General features: G+C 42.8%; 1 protein-coding gene across 1 annotated transcript in view; it reads right to left on the bottom strand.

Moving 5' to 3' along the window:
* Positions 1-5325: 5325 nt before the first annotated feature.
* Positions 5326-21761, bottom strand: part of RAI14 (retinoic acid induced 14) — a 139362-nt gene continuing 122926 nt past the window's right edge. The window contains exons 10-17 of the mRNA XM_039248246.1: positions 20808-20993; positions 19831-19917; positions 17121-17175; positions 14444-14562; positions 12273-13808; positions 11079-11228; positions 7849-7914; positions 5326-7256 (exon numbers count right to left, since the gene is read on the bottom strand). Coding sequence (XP_039104177.1) covers positions 7179-7256; positions 7849-7914; positions 11079-11228; positions 12273-13808; positions 14444-14562; positions 17121-17175; positions 19831-19917; positions 20808-20993 — 2277 coding nt within the window. The 3' untranslated portion in view covers positions 5326-7178. The remainder of the gene's footprint in view (positions 7257-7848; positions 7915-11078; positions 11229-12272; positions 13809-14443; positions 14563-17120; positions 17176-19830; positions 19918-20807; positions 20994-21761) is intronic.

Raw genomic sequence — 21761 nt, 5'->3', positions numbered from 1 at the left:
CACTGTGGGAATTGGCTGGGAGTTTGTTTCTAAGTGTATTAAATGTAACTTCTCCTTCCTGAACACCAGCTTTTTGCCCCTCGTGGGGAAGGGAAGTGAGGTCCCGGAACAGGCACTGAATTCCCATTCTAAGAATGACACCCTGGTTCCACCTGCATTTAATTAGCTCTGACCAGCAGTCGTTCATCTGTAAAAATTAAAAGAACATTAAAGGGGCGCCTGGGTGGCTTAGTCGGTTAAGCGTCCGACTTTCGCTTAGGGCATGATCTCGCAGTTCGTGGGTTCAGAGCCCCGCGTCGGGCTCTGTGCTGCCAGCTCAGAGCCTGGAGCCTGTTTCAGAGTCTGTGACTCCCTCTCTCTCTGACCCTCCCCTGCTCACGCTGTCTCTCTCTCTCTCCTAGAAATAAATAAAACGTTAAAAAAAATTAAAAAAAAAAAAAAACCACTAAAGACTCGGAGTCCAAACCTGTGTGCTGTTTTTTCTTCCCTTGCCATCTTCACCCTGTCTCCAAATGTAAACCTTAATCACGGGTAAATATGCTGTAGCTTTGTGGCGTAACTCTGAAATGGGCTGCTAGTAATCTGGGCGAGCATTGCTCTTACAGTGTGTTCACTCACAGTCCCTCCCTTGATCCTGAGCAAGCATCGCTGTTGCAGAATCACACAGAGGAAGCATGTGTACAGGGTCCTTCCAGAGTCTTCCATCCCCAAATAAACTGTGATTAACTCCAAATTATGTCAACTCCAAAGACTATGAAACTTAAGGACAAGGAAATCCAAATAAATTTTCCTTGGACTGTACAATTTCTTAAAACATAGTTTCTATCCTCTCTGTATTGGGCTGGAGACCTTCCTTCTGAGCTATCCCGTCCATAATCTCATCTTGACACTCACCATTATACTGGCACTCTCTGTGAGTTTCTCACAGCCTCCATGCATCTGTCCATCTACTCAGAAAAAAAGTACATTTTGAAGAAAACTAGTGTGTGCCCCATACTGTTCTAAGCATCAGGGAAGCAAGAGCAAATAAAGATTTTGCTCTCTTGGAGCCTCTATTCTACTAGGTAAGGAAAAACAGGGCTTTTAGTAAACAGTCTGACATCTCTGCAAGTTAGAAAAAGACAAAGTGCTGAGGGAGTAGGCAACAATTTTGTGTGAATTCGAATGAAAAAACAAAAACAAAAAACCCTCTTCACTCATCCAGACTAAGGCTGCCTACTAAGCGGTAAAACTTTGGAAATAGAGGGTGGTCTGGATTTTAGGACTCCCTTGCTTCCTCAACTGGGTGAGCCACCTTACGTGGATATGGCAAATTATATGGAGAAAAATGAAGTCAGATAAAGTATCTAGAAAGTGATGTGGACATGCGGATTGTGCTAGCTTATATGGTGTGGTTAAGAAGGTCCTCCCTGACATGGTAGCATTGAGCAGAGGAAATAAAGAACAAATAATACAAATGTCAAGGAGAAGAATGTTCTAAGATAACAGGGTGTACAAAGGCCCTGAGGCAGGAGCTAGTTTGGTGGGTTCAAGGAAGAGCAAAATGGCAATTAAGGAGGAGGAGGCAGGGGCTCCTGGGTGGCTCAGTGGGTTAAGCATCCGACTTCAGCTCAGGTCATAATCTCACAGTTTGTGGGTTGGAGCCTCGCGTCCGGCTCTGTGCTGACAGCTAGCTCAGAGCCTGGAGCCTGCTTCAGATTCTGTATCTCCCTTTCTCTCTGACCCTCCCCTGCTCACACTGTCTCTCTAAGTAAATAAAACATTAAATAAAAAATAAGGAGGCAGATGAATGGGTCAGCAAAAGAGCAGAGCATCCAGGGCCTTCTAGACAATTCATCTAAATATCCACCCACCCAGTGAATACTGAATCCCTACTAGGTGGCTGGCCCGTCTGATCAGTGTGAGCTCCTTGTGAGCAGGAGCTATTATGTTCACCATTGGGCCTTTGGGACTCAACATAGTGTCCGGCTTATGATCAATGGTCAGTAACATGTAAGAAGCTTGGAGGCATCTTCAGGAACTCTCCCGTAGCAGAGATTCCGGCCCTTCAGTATGGATACCACTTTCCTATTGCTGCTATAAGAAATCACAGCAAACTTATTGGCTTAAAATGACACATTTCTGTTATGTCATGGTTCCGAGGTCAGAAGTCTGCAGTGGCTGTCACGGGGCTAGAGACAAGGTGTAAACAAGGCTGGTGCTTTCTAGGGGCTCTCGGGGAGAACTGTGTTTTCTTGCCTTTCCTAGCTTCTAGAGACCACTTGTGTTCGTTCCTTGGTTTGTGGCTTCATCCTCCATCCTCAGGGCCAGCAGTGCAGCATCTTTATTTTAATGTTTATTTTGAGAGAGAGAGAGAGAGAGGGAGGGAGAGAGAGAGACAGACAGACAGACAGACGGAGGGAGGGAGTGAGAGAACAAACAGGCAGGGGGCGAGGCAGAGAGGGAGAGAGAGGATCTCTAGCAGGCTCCGCACCGTGAGCATGGAGCCCAACACAGGGGCTTAAACTCAGACCATGAGATCATCACCTGAGCCATAAGCGTCTGATGCGTAACTGACTGAGCCACCCAGCCACCCCCAGGGAGGGAGCATCTTTAAATCTCTGACTCTTGACTCCTTCCACTTTCACAGCCCCTCCTGATTAAGTCAGCCCCACCAGATAGTCCAGGACAATCTTCTTGAAAGTCAGCTGATTAGCGATCTTAATTCTATCTGCCAATTTAATTTTTCTTTGCCCTACCACATAAAATATCCACAGATTCCAGGAATCAGGACACGGACCTCTTAGCGGGGAGGTCCATTATTTTGCCTACTCAATATGTTTAACCTGACTTAATTTGCATCCATGTGAAAACACCCAGAGGTCACACCTAGGGAACCCTTCCTACTTCTTCCACTCCTGTTAAAAGCTTACATTATTTGGCTGTGTCTTGCTCCTTTCTCGCCTCTCCCCATCTTCCATTTATAATCTAGTACGTCCAGTCAGGGCACTTGACTATACGGTTTCTTCCCATTGTAGGGCTTGGTTTGTCATGAGAGCGCAGGGATGTCTTCCCTTCCACTCACCTCTATCTCTTGGGGGTTCCCCTTCAGAGCAGCCTTTCCTTCTGCTCTGATTGCTCCGTCAACCTACAGGCCCCTGTGGCCTACTTACGGCAACCATCACAGTTGAGCTCTTGTCCTTTGACTGTTTCACAAATACGCAACTCTCATGCTGGAATTCTCTGCCCTGAGCCGAACAGAAATTGCCACTCTGTGAATGCCTCGGTCTGTTGCTTCCCCCAGCCCCCGCTTTGCCCCGCAGCCTGCGTTTCAACTGCTCAGAAGGCGTCATCCCCATCTTGGCTGGACAGTGTTTCTGCCGCCGTCAGCACCCAGCATTCCACGGCTATGCCACGTTGCACAAGGTCGTGCTCCAGCACGTTCTGGGAACATTTCCCCCACACAGCAGATTGTATGTTTATCTTAAGTTGGGTGGGTTTAATTATTAAAGGCTTTGCAGTCTGTCTTCAAGTTTATATAAGGAAAACAAAATGATGAGTCTTATTCAACCAGTGTGAAGGAAAAGGCCATTCTTTCTCACACACGGTGATGATGCACACTCTACTTTTTTTTCTCTGCATTTTTGTATCACATCACGGAAACCGTTGTGAAAATGGGCAATTTAAAAATTACCCAATAGGGGCGCCTGGGTGGCTTAGTCGGTTAAGCATCCGACTTTCGCTTAGGTCATGATCTCGCGGTTTGTGGGTTCGAGCCCCGCGTCGGGCTCTGTGCTGACTGCCAGCTCAGAGCCTGGAGCCTGTTTCAGTCTGTGACTCCCTCTCTCTCTGACCCTCCCCTGCTCACGCTGTCTCTCTCTCTCTCTCTCCTAGAAATAAATAAAAAAAAAAACATTAAAAAAATAAATAAATAAATAAAAATTACCCAATAGTCCTCACACGTGTGCATGAAGACATTTATGCATAGGACAGTCATCACATCATTTTTAGGCCTTAACATACTGGAAGCATCAATGAGGAACTAATATAGCACAATCGAACTCTGAAATATTACACAACAGTTAAAAAGAATTAACTGTGTAGAGAACAATATTTCTCCAAGATATTTTAAGTATCTTTTTCTTGTAAGCTCTGTGCCCAACATGGGGCTTGGACTCACGACCCCAAGAGTCACATGCTCTGTGACAGCCATCCAGGCATCCCTTCAGTATCTTTTAAAGTATAGTCCAGAAGAGTGTGTAAACTACGCTTCTATATTTTAAGGGGCAGATAAAATACATGCCTACAGGTACATACAGACATAGAATGTCTCAGGTCATTCAAGAAATGTAATAGCTGATGCCTCCAGGGAGCTAAATTGAGGACTGGGAGTAGGAGAGAGATTCATTTTCAGTTTATTTCAGTTGACATCTAGTCATCAAGTTATGGGATTTTCTCCTCATACCTCAGCTTTAGAACGAAGTTACTTCTTTCCATGTAAGAGGACTGGTTTGGATTCATCTAAGGGCCCCACTGTGTGTCTCCAAGAAATCATCTTCTGAAGTTGAAGTAAATCTTCTGAGTGGCCTCTGTTGAAGTTCTCCTCACAGGGTCCATGCATTTGATAACTTAAAATAGTTAATAACATCATATATCATTTGCATTATTTTCATTAATTTTTGTCTTTTGTTCGGGGAGGGGGACACTAAAGGTCCAGGTAGGTCTGTACGGTGCGTAGTGGCAAGGAGAACTGAAGCAGAGGCAACAGAATCACGTTGTGAGTGAAGGGAGATGTTCTGTATCATGATGAGTAATGAATGTCAGCTCTTAAATAATTGCACCCATTTATTTCACTGTCATCTGGTGTTTTAATTATGATTCAGCCTGTGAGAATTCACCCTAAAGGGGTTTTTTTCAGGAATGAATTATACTTGTAATGTGATAGAAGGTAGTTGTCTTTTTTTTTAGCATCTACACGCATTACCTTCTCAAAAAGGAGAAGATGACAAAAAACAACCTAATGTAAGCTTTTAAATAGTTCAAAAGATTATGACAACTGAGAGGCAATTTTGAACTGAAGAAGCACGATGCCGCTGCCCACCAGTGGCTAAAGCTTAGTGCTGAGCTGCTAATCAGCTGACCTTCAATAAGGATTTCCCTGGCTTATCCAGGTAGGTGTGATGTAATGCTAGGAGACAGAAATGAGGTGACAGAGGGAGGGAGACCAGGGGCCACTGGAAGCCGCTGGGTGGGACTCAGGGTGAAAAGCACCATCATACCCCATGCTCCTGACCCGATTGTCAGAGGCCACACACACATGCTCATGAATGCGCCAAAAGTCAACAGTAGAGATGCAAAATGAAACAAAAGTTTATTTTCTGCAATACCTTCTGTAAATTACAAAGGCAAAATGCTAAACTACAGCATATAACTTTTCAATATTTAACCAGAGTACTTATAATAAATATGCATCCTGAAACAAGATAAAAGGCTACACTTTGTCAGGCGTTCTACAAAATGTCTCAAGTTTTATACTCTGCAGCATTTCTGCATGGGGGCAGGAGGGGGGTTGTTTGTATTTTCTTAAGTGCTGTGACAAAAGGTCCTTTCACATTTCTTTGGAGCATTTTCGAAACTGCTGAAGTATAAACAACTTAAGAAAAGTAACACCAAGCCTGAAAGCCATTTCTGCTTTGTGGTCGTTGGACCTCATCCAATACAGATGAGCACATCCTCCAATATAGCCCATCACCCTGTGCGCCCAGGTGGCCCTACGGTCCGTGGCCTGGTTTGAGCAAGCCTACGCTCTGCGTCGTACACTTCTCTATTCAGCTTCCATCCCTCAACAGAAACAATGCCATAAGGAAGCTGCACGCAAGTTCGAAATACTTTTAACCTGAAAGCAAAGTGAACAGAAATACTTGCCCCCATGACCTCTGCTATGCACCATCACGTGTACCACGTTAGGACTCTAGTTTCAAAGGTGGAAAAGTGATCGGCTATCAGTCCTGCCAGAGATCACTTATAGGAGCTGGTAAGAGCTGGGGTGTTCAAAAATCCTCAGTGGGTAAAAGGAAGATTTTCTATATTCAGAAATGTGCAGCAGTTGTGAGGACACGATGGCATAAGGCTAGGGGCCTGGTGGCAGCTCATGTAGAGTTGGAAAGGGAATACGTAACTACCCTTGGCTATAGCTGCAAACTCCAAGGAAAAGGTTATGTTTAAAAAAGTCCTAAGCATGGTTACCTAAAAATACTTTGTTAATAGAGTCTAATGTAAATCTCACTTACTTAGGGGTTTAGCTATGAAAACATCTTTAAGAGCCAATAAAAATATTGTAGAGAAAAAAACACCTTTAAAAAATTGAGGTTAAGAACTGTGAGGCATTTTTTTTTTCTTTTTTGGCTGTAAACACGCAGTTTACTGTCCCTTGTTGAAACACGAATGTCTGGATTCCTGAGCTTTACGGATAATAGGAGGCAAGTTTGCATAGATTTGCAATATGTCAGCGATTTGCTTCAAAAGAATTTTTAAGGACAGCTTGCTTTTGTTTCTCAACTTTGTATTTTACTTAACAGTGCTCATCAAACTCTGAGACTAACAAGCAGGGTGATGAGCTACATAAGGCAGAGGGGGCAGGGAAATGATGGGATTCGGTTTTTAAGTCCACAGGGTATCTTGATAAAGGCTCTTAAGCATGCACCATGTAACTAGTGCCACACTATTTTGGTCAGAAGTTAAATCATGTTTTGGGCTTGGAAACCAAAGGCAAAGGGGCCCTCCGGTGCTGACTGGCACAGCCTGAGTGCGGGAACTAAAGCAACAGTCACTGAGTGGGGAGGTCTCAACATATCGCTCAGTGCCGACGAAGCCCCTCAGCTGGCGGCTACCGAGGAGGTTGCCCACCCACCAGCACCAGCACCAGGACCAGACCCCCGGCTGTGGCGGATTCCGGCTCTGGAATCTGACAGGATACCAGGGCATTTCTCCTGTGCTGCTCTGAAGTCTCTAAAGCAGCTGTGGGGAGGACAGTCGTCTCCTGGACCCAGTCCTCGGAAAGCTGCCTTAGGAAAGGGAGAGAGCTAGGCTGGGCCACGGTGCACACACCACGAGCGAGAACACTGGCAGCGGCTGCCGACAACCCCAGATCTAACACAAAGATGGACAACAAGGGGCAGCGTCTTGCCAAGAAATCCATTTTACTTCTTCTGGGCCTGGTTTTTACACATGGTAAGGATCTGCTTCAGTACTTTCTGGACATCTTCATCCATCTGGCCCTAAGGAACACAAACAAAAGACAATCATTAGAACCTAAGTTCAGTCCTGGCAGTCTTCCCCCAGAGAATGCGACGGCAGGCTGAGATGCAGCCCTAGGCTTACCAACCCCCCTCGCCCAATCTTCCAAAGGAATGTCAGCCCTACTGATTCCCACGTTTGTATGAGGGACTCAGAGAGGGCCGTGCTCTTTTCTCTCTGGAGGATGAGGCTGGGTCTCTTAGAGCCACCAGCTTTCTGGGTCTCAGTTGCAAATGTGAGCCCTGCTAGCCGAGCCACCAACAGTCATGGGGGGAGACAGTGCTGATGGCTGGGAACTGGCATGCCTGAAAAAGAAAGCGTGGATTCCTCCCTATGGTGGGGGTAGCGGCCACATTCTCCTTCATCCCTCAGCAGAGGATGAGGCTGCTCTCCGTAAGCGGCACAGGGCTCCTGACGAACCCAAAGCAAAGCAGAAGGCATCTGAAAGCGTCTCAATGTAAAAGCTTCTCCTTGACTTTTCATTTGTTCTACCAGCTTAGTGATGGGAGTTGGAGTGACAGCTGCGGTGGCATTTCTTTCGGATACCCAGGTACTTCGAGGCTGTTATCGTACCTGCACAGCATACAGAAGATGCATTCTGTAAACAGATATGACCTCCTGGTGGTGCTTCTTGCAGTCCTAGAAAGAGACAATTTGACACTGCTTAGGAGACCTTTAAAGAACAAAAACAAAAACCTGTAAGAAAGCTGTGACAAAACGCCACCACTCAAATGATTTCCTCCACCAAATGCTAGCATATGAGGGATTTAAAAATGGTTGTGGGCTCACTGGGTTGTAGATTTCTGAATGCTTGTCAAAATTCTTAGAGAAACATCTGTCAATACTCTTAGGGGGGAAAATCTACCTATTTCATATTTTGATACAACTTAGAAGAAAATTCATGTAAAAACTAGTTATTATGGAATCCCACATTTGTTGCAAAAAATATACGTATACATACTTATGCAAATACACAGCTACATTCACACACAATAAATGGTGCAAAGAAACATACTATTTCTGAGTGGTGAATTGTGGACAATTTTTGTTTATAGAAACTTTTCCAGAGTTTTCTGTATTTTCCAACCTTTCTACAATAACCAAGTATTTATTACTTTAATTTTTAAAACCTATTCGTTTAAAAGGAGTTGTTGATCTCTCACTAAATAGCCAGTCCCCCAGTCCCCCAGGGAGTTCAATTATTTAGGTGTCAGTGTACCCAGGAGATGAACAGGGTGGTGCTGCTCCTCAGTACAGCCGTTGATGCTTTTATTTCTCCTTGTTGAGCTACTGTTCCAATTCCTCTATTTCAAAAATCTTAGCTCTGAACTCTTCTAAGAAGATGGCTTTCCTCTGATTTCATGATGAAAATTGACACTGTCATATACAGATCACTACAAAAATTGACAAGGGCGCCTGGGTGGCTCAGTTGGTTGAGTGCCCAACTTTGGCTCAGGTCATGATCTCGCGGTTTGTGGGTTCAAGCCCCACATGAGGCTTGCTTCTGTCAGCAGAGAGCCCACTTCAGATCCTCTGTTCCCCTATCTCTGCCCCTCCTGCTCACTCTCTCTCAAAAATAAACATTTAAAAGAAATCGACAAAAGCCCATCAATACCCTCCTCACCTCTTTCCTATGAGCGTCAGAACATGAGATATCCTTCCTATTCAAGGACAACCTATGAAACCTCAGTCCTTTGAAGTTCACACCATTAGAAGGCATCCTTAGTAACCTTTCTCTGTGTTGTTTCCTCCCATCTTTTGCATACGTCCACTCAATCACTTAAAACTTCATCTTCTGATCATTACCCTGTTTCTGTCATCATCTGGATGGCTGCGAGATCCACATGCACGAGCACGTGACACGCTGGCCTCTCAGTTCCCCAGTGACTTGCACTTCCTCCTTCCAGCCAGACACACTCAGTCACAGCCCAGCCTCTGTCATTACCTCTGAAATCTCAAATGAAAGCACCTCACCCTTTGATCACCAGCACCCATCTTTCTAGCACCTGCTGTTGCCTTTCCTGCCTCCTGCTGTGGTTCTTTGGCTGCAGCAGATTCCTAGCTATTCGGTCACTTCTCTAGGGCAGCCTACTGGGGTCCCGATTCCACCCTGCCACCCCACGGGAACTGTCCGTGCCGCATCTGCCAAGGGCCACCCACTTCCCACATCTCAGTCCGTGCTGGTTCTTACCTAACCCTTCGAGATTCAGCACCCGCATCGCTTCCTGCGGGAAGCCTTTCGAGACATTTCCTCTGTATTCCCAGAGCATGCTGGGTACCTGTCAAGGGGTACTTACCACACTGAGAATATGTAAAGCCATTATATTAAGTATGAACTCAGTGAAGGCAGGGACTGTGTTTTATTCACTTTTACGCCACCAGCACCTTATACAATACGGATACATAAGAGCTTATTAAATGTTGAAAATTGTAAACATGATTATATAAACCATCAGCACTTTATCTACAAGTCTGTGGTAACCACTTTATCAGAAAAATGAGCTGCAGAACACAACAGGGAGCATCTTCTCCTCCCCTGATCTCTCCTTCGCTGTGAGAACTGATAACACAAAAAGGCTGGTTTTATACTCTGTGGCCAGCCAGAGTCTGGACCGCAGAAACCTGAATTCACCAGTATCAAGTCTGTACTGAAGACGTCATGAAATCCAGGTCCTGTTTGTAAATGGAAACTAGAGATAGTCCATGACAGACTAACCCTTACTTCACGTGGAAAATGTATCATACCCATGTCAACTAAAACCTTAACAAACATCGCGGCAGGTGAAATACTGGCCCTCCGAAGATTTCCACACCCTAATCCCCAGAACCTGTGGTAGTTACCTATATGGTAAAAGGACCTCGTAGGTATGATTAAGCTAAGGATCTTGGGATGGAGGAAAGGTTTATTCTGATTATCTGGGTATCTCTTAAACATAACCACAGGGTCCTTATAAGAGAGAAGCAAGGTCAAAGGTGGGGGAGGAGACGGGAGGACAGAACCAGAGGTGGAGTGATGTACTTCAAGTTGGAGGCAGGGGCCATGAGCCAAGGAATTCAGGTGGCCTCTAAAAGCTAGCGAAGCCCAGGAAATGGACTCTCCCCTAGAGCTTCTAGAAGGAACCGGCTCTGCTGACACTTTAACTTTGGTGACACTGATTTCAGACTTGTGAGCTCCAGAATTTTAAAAGCATAAATTTGTGGGTTTTTTAAAAAGTTTATTCATTTTGAGAGAGAGCACAAGCAAGTGTGGGAGGGACAGAGAATCCCAAGCAGGCTCGGCACTCTCAGCGTGGAGCCCGACGAAGGACACTTAACCAGGCGCCCCAAGTTTGTGTTGATCTGTTACAATAGCCACAGGGAATGAATACAGATACGGAAGGACTCTCCTGGGTGAAAGAAGGGGAGGGGCCGAGCAGCAGCTTCAGCTGCGCAGATATGCAATTATCAGAGATCCTGGCCCCTAATAAGAAAACGTTCTTGCCACTGCCAGAGACAGTAATGACTACGGGCAAAAATTGGAGAGAGGGTGAAAAGTTAGTGGACGTGTAAACGCGAAGCCTATGCCGGTATGCTGCCGATTCCGCGTTCTCAGAGATCCAGGTGACCCACCTCATTGCGGGAAATCCTACCGCTTCCTCCTGCCCTCACTAATAGAGTCTTAGTAAAGCTGCTCAGCCGCTCCTTTAGGCTGGGGCTCTTCTTGCTCCAATCTGTCCCCACCCAGCTGAGCTGGTGCGTAATCTGCCTCGCCCTGCACCCCCCACCCTCAACCCCCCTCAGGAGGGGTAAAGCAGCCCACTCACAGCCAGCTGGTTCTGTAGCTGCTTGACCTGCTGCTGCAGCCCTTCCAGCTGCTGACTCTGCCTCTTGGACGAGCTAGCGGAGTAGGAGAGCTGCGAGAGGCTGTTCAGGGCCTCCTTCAACTTGGTGACTTCCTTTGACATCTCATTTATCTGGCAAGGAAGGAAAACTATCATCAATAGAGAGGCAAGATTCCAGATAGTTCTAAGGCTTGACATAGCCTCTTATTGGCTTCGGGGACTTAAGACTTTGGAACAATTTCTTTTTTATTTTTTTAAAGAAAACCCATAACATAAAAGAGGTAACAAAATCAGCAAACCCACATAGCCCTCTAAGGCCATTACATTCAAATAAGAGCCCCAGATAAAATACTGTGCTGTGATGCATAAGGGTAACAAAAGCTGGGACGATGATTTCCTCTTTTACTATGAAAGGGTGCACTATCAGAACGAGGATTTTAGGCATTCTTTATTTTGAGATGGCTACGTGTTGTTCAATAGCGCTGACAGGGGCAGTCAGGAATGAGTCCTAGGAACCCTGACTTCTCTGTACATCATGCTTTAAAGTAAACATAACCTCTCCCTGCTACCTGACCTCTACCTCCTAACTCTCTGCCCCCTTGGCTTTGGAAGCTCTTTTTGAAATTTTCATTGTACTAAAGGAATAAATGATAAACAATCTGACCTAATGGGCTGGGATGCAGAGCAGACTCAGGCACAGAACCATTCTTCATGACCCCCCCCCCCCCCGGCCCCGCTTTGTTTTCCTCCATCCTCCAAGCCACGCCCAGCCTATCTCTAATCACCTGCTCCCCACATTCCCCACCACTGATCCCATATACATCTTTGACAGCAAGGGCCCGATGGAAGAATCTGTTTGGATGCCAACAGATTTGAAGTTCAAGATGGGTCACAAATGCCTTTCAGATTGTGGGTTTGTTTCTGATTTTAAAAGGGAAAATATGCACCACATATGTGACAATGCTTTAATATGAGGGGAGTGATAGAAGATCAGTTGTTTTTTTTTTAAACATAAATGTCCAAACTACTATTCTTAATGTTGGCACAGGGACAGATGGAGTCACGTGAAGAACTTCTGAGCAACCACAACAGGCCAGTGCTAACCAAATGCTAGGAATGTTAACTGTTGTAAAGCCTTGCTAGCTAGAAACTCAATGGCAGAGGAGTCTCACCAACCTTCTTATCCTTATCCTCCTCGAGTCTGGAAGAGCTCTCCGACTGTCTCTTCATGTCTGCGAGCTCTTCCTGAGCATGCTGGTACTGCTGCCGGAGTTCGTTTGCTTCCTGCTCTTTGGATTTTAAGAGAGCCTGAATATTTTCCTTTTCCCTTTTCACATGTGAGACCTCACTTCTAATCTGGGAGACTTCCGAATGGGCCTTCTCTTTCTCTCTTACAGAATCCTTCAATTTCGAGGCCAATACACTCACTTCACTTTCCAGCGATGACTGGAGCTTTACATAGGCAGATCTGGGCACCATGGCGTCGGCCATTGTGGCCTTCTCTTCCAGGAGCTGTTTCTCCAGTTTTGCTACTTCCCCTTCCTTGCTTGCAAGCTGCTCTTTGAGACTGCTTATTTTTTCCTCCATCTCTTTGGCAGTAGCTCGCAGCGTGGTTATCACTTGCAAATGTTCTGTGATGGAGACAGAGTTCTCCTTCTGTGTGTCCACCAGCTGTTTGAGCTGGGTCAACTCGTTCAACACCTTTGAGTACTGAGACTTCATTTCGGACAGTGACTCTTCTGCCTTAGCTCTGGACACGTTCGTCACGAGCATTAGTTTCTCATGCTCTGCTTTATGGATATATTCGGCTGTTACGTCTTCTAGAGATTTCCTCTTCCTGTAATCCTCCAGCTCGGCTTGGGCTTCTTTGTACAGTTGGGACAGTTCACTTACCTGTTTATTGAGCTCATCTATCATCCTGTTCATGGCCTCTTTCATATCCCCAGCTTCATCGCCGGCCTCTGGTGTCATTTGACTCTTCAGGGCCTCTTTTAGTTTCGTGATTTCTTCTTGGGCCTCTTGGTACTTCTCAAACAAAAATGCTTTCTCCTTATTCATATTCTCAATAACAGAACAATATGAACTTTTCATTTCCTCGTACTCTTCCACAGGAGACTTAATACCCATACCTTTCTCCCTCTCTACAAGTTTTTCTTCTAACTCTCTCACTTTCTCTTTATTTCTTTCACTTTCGGCTAATGCATTCTGGAGATCCTGCTTCAGCACATCAATTTCCTCCTCAGTGATCTGTAACTCACGGAGACGTGAATAACTGTCCACGCCTTCGGGCAAGACAAGGCCCAGTTTCATCTGCTTCTGCACATTAAGGACTTCTTTCATTGCCTCCTCGTACTTGCTCTGAGTTTCTTTCAGTTTCTGGCTGAGGTCAGAGCCGTTCTCTGAAATCTCTGCACTGTTCACACACACCGACTCGGCCCTCCTGGACTGGAGCTCGGCCTGCAACTGCTGCTTCTCTGCTTCAGCGCTCTCCAGTCTCCTTTGCAAGTCTTGCAGAATCTCTTGCAGTTGCTGAATTCGGCCGTCGCTGTCGAGAGTGGGTTTACCCAAGGAATGCGTTAAGACAGATGGAGATGATTTGGAGTCTGGGGGAGAGGTTTCACTAGGTTTGCCTAGTTGTGGGGCCAAGTCAGTTTGAGTGGAATGGTAAGAGTCAAAGCTCAGGTCTGCTTCTGCCTCCTTGGGTGATTTAGCCTGTGAAAAAGGCAGGAACAAAATGGCGCCAGAAGTATGGTTAGGTGAGTAAGCAACTAGAAGGAGAGGACAAATCCAAAGCTTACACAGAGGAGAGCTGCTGGGTCACTTTATGTGTACTTTTGCCCCATGACAAAACATGGATTAATGACATTAAGCTTATTCTGTGCTCTATTGGGACACCTTATTTGTGCCACTTTAAACACACTCAATTTGTTTGAGCTATAAAAGCTTCTGACTCCTAATTTTCCTTTGCTTCTCATATTATTCCAGGAGCCAGAAAGGGGCAATGGACTTATTATAGCTTCTTCTTATGAAGTTCTTAAATCTGCTAAATGATCAGCTCTACTAAATGAATAGCTATTTATACAATACACACAAACATGTACATATAGTAATATATAAAATGTACTAAGTATATAGTTATGTATAATTTACCAGTTTGCCAACTTATAGAAATAGAGTTAATGAATTACACTCTTAACAAATACAATTTGAAACTGTAAAATACTAAAGGTGAATTATATTTAAAAAGGAAGAAGAAACTACTGTAGAGGTTTAAAACCTGACTAACCTGAAAAAACCCAATAGTTTAACCCTACAGAATAGTTCGTGGTAACAATCTATGTACCTACCTGCAATTTATCTTGTAATTCTTTATTGTGTAAGGTAAGAGAAGCGACTTTTGCTTGCAACAAGACAAGAAGATCTTGTTGGTCAGCGTCAGAACTTACATCCAATAAGCTATCAGCACCTTGGAAAAAAGAAAAGCGATTTTAAATATTTTATTAAACCAGTATTTCTCTAACCTCTAATCAAGTCACTTTCCACCCAATCCAGTGATTTTTCCTGGTTCTGATGAAGAATGAAAGCCCCTAACAACTGGTTAGATGAACAGCAATTCTCAGGTCCTATGGGTCCCTCATTGGGGTATTCCTAGCATAGGTCTGGATGCATATAAGCCCACCTGAAAACTGCTGGATTTGGTCACGTTTTTCATTCCCCTGATTGTCATACCTTGCCTAATATATCACATATATTATGATATACCTAATATATCATGCCTTGCCATATCCTATCATGCCTAGTAAGTCCCATTTCTGTGAATCCTTTTAGAAATATCCTGCGATCTGGCTCACTTCTTATCCTTACCACCACTACTCTAGTTCAAACTTTATCACCTGATTAGAAACCCTGCAAAGGGCCTTGTAACAAAGTTCTCTCCCTCTCCTAGTAAACATGTAGCTTTGCCTAACACTGTCAGGCTAATTAATCTTCCTGAAAAGTGCTGTGATAGAGTCATTCCTGTGGTTCAAGTGCTTTAATCACTCTCTTCAAAATTAATCTCCAGATTCCTTAGTCTGGGTGAGGGCCTCCAAAATCGGGTCCCCAAGTACTTTTTCAGCTGTACAACCTATGATCTCTAGTATCACATCTTCCTCAGTTTCAAATACCCCATCATCCCCTCTGTATCTCAACACAAGGTTGCTTCTTTAATCCTTCATCCATATGATAGTCCTTGCAGCATTCCTTCGGCCAGGTCGCTTGTAGGCAGCTTTCGGGACACACGGCAAACTCTTCCTCCTCCTCACAGTGTTCACTGACTGCCCCAGTGTGCACCCTTCTCCTCGGGACCCCACAACCCCACTGCTGGTTAACACAACATTTTGACATCCTACTGATTATCATGCTGAAATAGCATCTAAAGCAATGCTACTCAAAGTGTTCACTGAGACAGGAGCCTTGCCCCCAGAATGCCATTCGGCACACCGCTTCCTTCATGCACAGTCTTCCCATGGGAGAAAAATATGTCTGCTCGATGAAACCATGTGCTTCGCAGTATAGCTGGGTGACTTTCTGGTGCAAACTCACAACAGTCATACAGATCACAATCTGAATAGCACGGATCTACATTTTTTACTGTAATTTTATTATTTTCTCACAGCCACTTAATGCAAAGATGAAAACTTCAATCATAATTTGGAAGGGTGCAAAATGACATTTCTTCATAGAAATGCTTATTTCGATGTCTGGTGCCTAACCCACAGCTTTATAAGGAGTCCCCTTGACATAATGTCTTGTGAGTTTGGAAAAAACCAGAGAATTGAGAGCATGGCTGTAATTTTAAGAAATAGATATTACTTCTAAAATACAGTGGATGGTTTTTTAAAGTACCCAATGTAACAAGTGTTCAATGAACACGGATCTCTGCCAGGGATTAGAAAGTTTAATATTTCTAACTTCTCTAAGTTAAAAGTTCCAAACACCTATGAAATGCATAATAGGGTAAGAAACTAAACGCTGAAGCTAAAGGGGCACCTGGGTGGCTGAGTCGGTGAAGCATCTGACTCTTGATTTCGGCTCAGGGCACGATCTCACAGTTTATGAGTTCGAGCCCCACATCAGGCTCTGTGATGACAGTGCAACAGCCTGCTTGGGATTCTTTCTCTCTCCCTTTCTCTCTCTGCTCCTCCCCCTCTCGCTCTCTCTCTAAAATAAACTTTGAAAAAATAAAATGGAATAAGCTACATGACATTTTAAATGGGTTCTGGGGGTGGTGTACTATATTCTTAGAGAGTAAACCTGCAGGACACGTTCTGAAGACAAGGAATTAAAACCCTGTCTTGGTGAAGACAGGATGATTGTGTGTGATTTCATCAACGGTGTCTTCGCATTTCTCTACTTATAATGCACAGTAGAAAAGCTAGACTGTGCAGCCACGTTAGTGCTCAGCTGGCTCTCCCTTCAGGAAATAACCTGCTGCCCAGCGGCGAGGAGCGCTGCTTGTGACGGCTTGCGGCCCTGGGCCTCACCGCAAAATCGTGTTTTAAAATACATAAAAAAGAATATACAGGCTACATAATTTAAGAGCTGATTTTGTAACGCACCAAGTAACAAGAACACAGCAGCAGGTCTAATGCCATGTTTCTAGTAGAGAGACTATAAATGACATTTTGAGATACACACAGTAAGGGGACATGACACTACCTGTGAGTTCTGCTCACAAAGTCACTGGTCTGCTAATACCACTGGCGGTTACTGTCTAGATTCATGATTGAAGGAAGTGCCAACAGGGGCAAATGAAAGCAGATATCTATATCTGTATCTATATCTATATGTTTTCCACATCCAAGCTCAAGGGCTCCTTAAAATCCAGGGGAAAGCATCAACCTGTGTGGTACTGGCAGCTCCAGGGGGCATGCCCCGGTTCTCTGACCTCCTTACATGTCCTCCGGGATGGCCTTTGCTCTCTTTAAATTGGACACAGACTAGAGACCTGTCAGAGGACAAAGAGACGCCCCTTTCTCTTACCTGTCGTGCTGTCACTTAGTCTGTCTTTGTTTTCCCGTATAGAACTGATCTCGGCCTGTTGGAACACAAAAATCACTTCAAAGAATTTCCCTGAATAGGATATTCCACAAAAGCAGCAAGCAAATCTTCCTGAGCTTACACAGAACAGTTATCCTTCTTACAAAAAATGTTAGAAAATCCCCAGGAAAGGAAGTATTTTAAAATCTAAGGGAATAAAAATGACGATGATCTACTGAGGTCTAATTTCTAAAACATTAGGTTCCAGAGCATATCATCTCAAAATATTTTTCAGAAACTTCGTTTAGTAAGTAAATTACAAATATTAAGATTGTAATAGTTTTATGTAATAAGTAACTTAATGGGTTGTGTCCTAAAACTTGAGATTGGCAAATATTACTTTCATAATAAAGTACAAGGTTTACCTGTCTAACATACTGATTAAAATACATTACGAATACTTGTTTAGCTTTACTCTTTTATAAATTAACTGCTACTAATATATTCTTATTAATATTTTTAAGAGACACTGTCATAAATAAGACCTGTCAAGGAAGACAGAGGTAATTTTATAAGGGAATACAAAAATTTATGGTCATGGGTTGACAATCCCCAAAAGATCTCCTCTAAACCTTTGTCCCTGAATATCCGTCAGTAAATACATCGCAGAAGTTCTTGCAACTTCAAAGCCAGACTCTTGTTCCAAAACAAAATAAAGTGAGTTGCCAGAAATTACTATGTTTCATCTAGATGAGCAGTAGACCATGATAAGAGAGAGAAGTTTTCAGCAAAGGAACTTTTGTAAAGGCCCAAATGCTAAAAATAAAGTGGCTCATTTTTGGCAAGTGCTTATCTTTACAAAAAGCTGTCTTTTCACTTTATAAAAACAGACGTTTATTTTTCTTTTCCAACTATCTTAAGGTACAGTAAACGGCATCCATTTAGTTTCCAGGTTGAGGAGTTTTGATAGACATGCATGCATGGAGCCACCACGATAACCAAGATACAGAAGGTTTCCATTACGTCAACAAGTTTCCTCACGCTTCATCACAGCCAGTACCTGTCCACCTATCCCCGGGCAACCATCGCTCTCCTTTTTGCATTTTCTAGAATCCCTATAAATGGAACATCATGGGTATGAATTTGTGCCTGGCTGTTTTCACTCAGCCTGATGATTTTCAGATTCACCCATGATGCTGCTTATGAAGGACATTTGCATCATTTCTAGTTTGGGGATATGTGAAAAGAGCTTCTGCAGACATTTGTGTATACAATTTTTGAGACCTAAGTTTTCATTTCTCTTGGATACACACCAGTGAGTGGATGGCTAGATCACATGTTAGGCATCTGATAAATTTTTAAAGAAACTGTCAGTTTTCCAAAGTGGTTTTGCCACTTTCCATTCCTACCAACAGAGTATGGTAATTCTAGTTCCTCCACATCATCACCGTTTGGTATTTTTAAACTTCTTAAATTTTAGCCATTCTCAATGGTGTCACTTTTTATCTTTTTGAGATTATTTTTAAAGAAATGAAAGATTTTTTTATACTCTTTTGCTGAAAATTGTAACTTGTGAAATTACTGTTTGGAATGCATTGAGTACTTTGAGCCATAATCATAATAGAAGATATTAGGGTACTAATTGTAAGAGCATAACTTCCTTCCATTTGTATAGTTATTCATATTAAGAATTTATTAGTAAAATCTAGTTAAAGTACAGGAAATGTTAGGCTGATGGAATCTTTTTCAGATCACTGTGCATCCAAATTAAAAGATAATTTATTTTTGTGCTCGCTTCGGCAGCACATATACTAAAAAAAAAGATAATTTATTTTTGGGTGCTTGGGTGGCTCAGTTGGTTAAATACTCGACTCTTGATTTTGGCTTGGGTCCTGATCTCACAGTTTCGTCAGTTCAAGCCCTGGGGATCCTCTCTCCCTCTCTCTGCCCCTCCCCCACTCATGCTGTTTCTGTCTCTCTCAAAATAAGCAAACTTAAAAAAAAAAAAGGTAATTTATCTTCAGTATTTCTTAGGTGGGGGAAAGAAATATGCAATTATACTACTGCAATTTCATTTTATTTTTATTTTTAAAAATATAATATATTGTCAAATTGGTTTCCATACAACACCCAGTGCTCATCCCAACAAGTGCCCTCCTCAATGCCCTGCAATTTCATTTTAACAATTACAGATTTTGTTTTCCAAGTAGAAGTTCCTAGTGATGGTCAGGTAAACAGAGAGTAAATGAAAATACCCTTCCATTTCTTAAAATACTTTCCAACAACACATCTAGAGAATTAGGTAGAATGTATTTTCTAAAATTAATGCATATTATTTTATAGTCAGGAAAGTTTAATTAAAAATTTACAATTACTTGTCAGTAAGACAACAGAGAATAATCCTCATTTCTTTCTTTTTGACTGGTATTATATCAATTTGATTTAGTAAGAAGACTGGTTATCAGTCAAGTTCTTGTCTTTGTCCTTTTTTTTAAAATGAAGAAAATTAGGTATTACTTAAGAAATGTAATTTATTCATTCTAATTTTTTTGTGCGGAGTCCATGCAGAAGAAATAACTGAGGGATGCTTCATGAAAAGGTTGTCAACCACTCACTGGGAAGTCTATTATGTTTTGCTAGATGTTGTACCACTTAAATCATGTCTATTATGTATCTTAAAATTCAAAATAAATTGAACACAGAAAGGAAATACCTTGAAGGGTGGTTCAGCAAAGAACACGGATTCCTTTCCCGAAAGTGGCGTTGAAGTTATTGATCTTGGGGAAGACACATCACTCAACTTAAAAAACAAAATGAAAATCACAGATAGAGTGCTTCTTCAAAGACTTTTCTTCTTTAGTGCAAAGGATTAGCCTATTTAACCAATGCAAATAAATCTAATGGTAACCATTCTTAGTTTCAATTAATTCAAGGGTATTTTCATTTTAATGTGGCACCTCAAGGACTACTTGAAAATTTGGAGAGTATATCTAAGTAACTTTCTGGAATTACTGGAAGCAACTTTCAAAATCTATAAAATTTCTGTGGCATGTTGAGAATATTATCAGTGAATATGCTCACATATTTAACATAACTTATCAGAAGAGATGTTCGTCTCAACTATTTGAGAGATTTCATAGACATTCGAGCTTCCTCCTATATGCAATAGTCACAACTATACGCTCAGAAATAAAAGCTGCTTTAAATATTAGCCAACCTTTAATGTAATTGGAAAGGCAAATATATTTGAACAGCATTTTAAGGAAGCAACTAAAATTCATTTTCAATTAACTGCCTCACCAGCTACCTATTCTCCCTGCCTTCACTTGGCTGTTCATGTGAGCTACTAAAAGTAGACTGAGGTTCATTTAAGGAAAAAGTTTCTGTCCTAAGATTTTGAGAAATTTCCTTGAGGTTTTTTCCTACCCCCACCCCCCGAGGCTTAAAAAAAAGAGACTGTTCAGTTCCTCAGCCTTGCACTAAGTAAGAATCAACATTATTTCCATACTAATAATCAACATCCTTCATGCCACTATCTGCAGTTTAAAACCAGTAAAGAAAAATTTAAATGTGCATTTAAGGGTCATTCTAAAACATTTCATTTTGGCCTAAACACGAAATGATAAAATGATGCCTTTTTTCTTGTTGCTGTCGTATGTTTGTTCAATGTTGGTTTGCTTTTGTTTTTACCTGGGTAGGACTGATAGGAGGTGGTGGAGCTTTGCGTTTTTTTGGAGTTCCACTTCTTTCTGAGCTTATTTTAGAGACTTGATCATGCTGGAAGTTATCACAGTCCAAAGAATGGAGGTGGGTTAGTTCGGTTAGTAAAGTCTGAACAAACAGCTTCATCAAACAAATGAGAAAAACCTCAACAGTTCATGCATTTCTTACTTTAACAAGATCTGACATCTGCTACCAACATAAAAATAAGTAATATGCATGCTCCAAGTTTTCTTCTAGCAGCCCATGCTTTAATAGCCAGAAAATAAAAAATACAAGACAAAACCAGATTAAGTTGGTGTAAAGAATTGGGAAAGTAGAGGGTGGGGAGCCGTCTGCCCCAGTTTAGAACCCAGAATACATTCACAGTCTAGCCATCTTAATGCCAAGCAGTGGTATTTCCTCCAACTCTGCATTACTTCTACCCCTTTTCACAAAGAATGTCAATATAGGGGCAAGGGGAAACATCCTCTCTGAAGGTTATAGATAAATAAGTGATATAGTTAGTACCTAACAAATTCAGTAATGGCTATTCCCTGTTTATGATAATTTTTCAAGATCCTGATGTATAAGTAAGTGAATGTAACCACCAACTATCATCTCATCAAAAAAGCAAACAATGGTGACGATGTTTTTAGGAAAAAACTCCAAAATAACAGGGCAATCTTCTCAATTTCTATCTAGAACTCTTAACAACATTTTAGAAAAGCTCTAAGTAGGGGCGCCTGGGTGGCTTAGTCAGTTAAGCATCCGACTTTCGCTTAGGTCATGATCTCGCAGTTCGTGGGTTCGAGCCCCACGTCGGGCTCTGTGCTGACAGCCAGCTCAGGGCCTGGAGCCTATTTCAGAGTCTGTATCTCCCTCTCTCTCTGACCCTCCCCTGCTCACACTCTCTCTCTCTCTCTCTCTCCTAGAAATAAAAAA

The sequence above is a fragment of the Hyaena hyaena genome, unplaced genomic scaffold (assembly GCF_003009895.1).
Source record: "Hyaena hyaena isolate Hyena2069 unplaced genomic scaffold, ASM300989v1 scaffold_310, whole genome shotgun sequence".
NCBI classification, from domain to species: domain Eukaryota; kingdom Metazoa; phylum Chordata; class Mammalia; order Carnivora; family Hyaenidae; genus Hyaena; species Hyaena hyaena.
The sequence above is the reverse complement of the archived record's forward strand: the minus strand, read 5'-3'. Positions and strand labels throughout refer to the sequence as shown.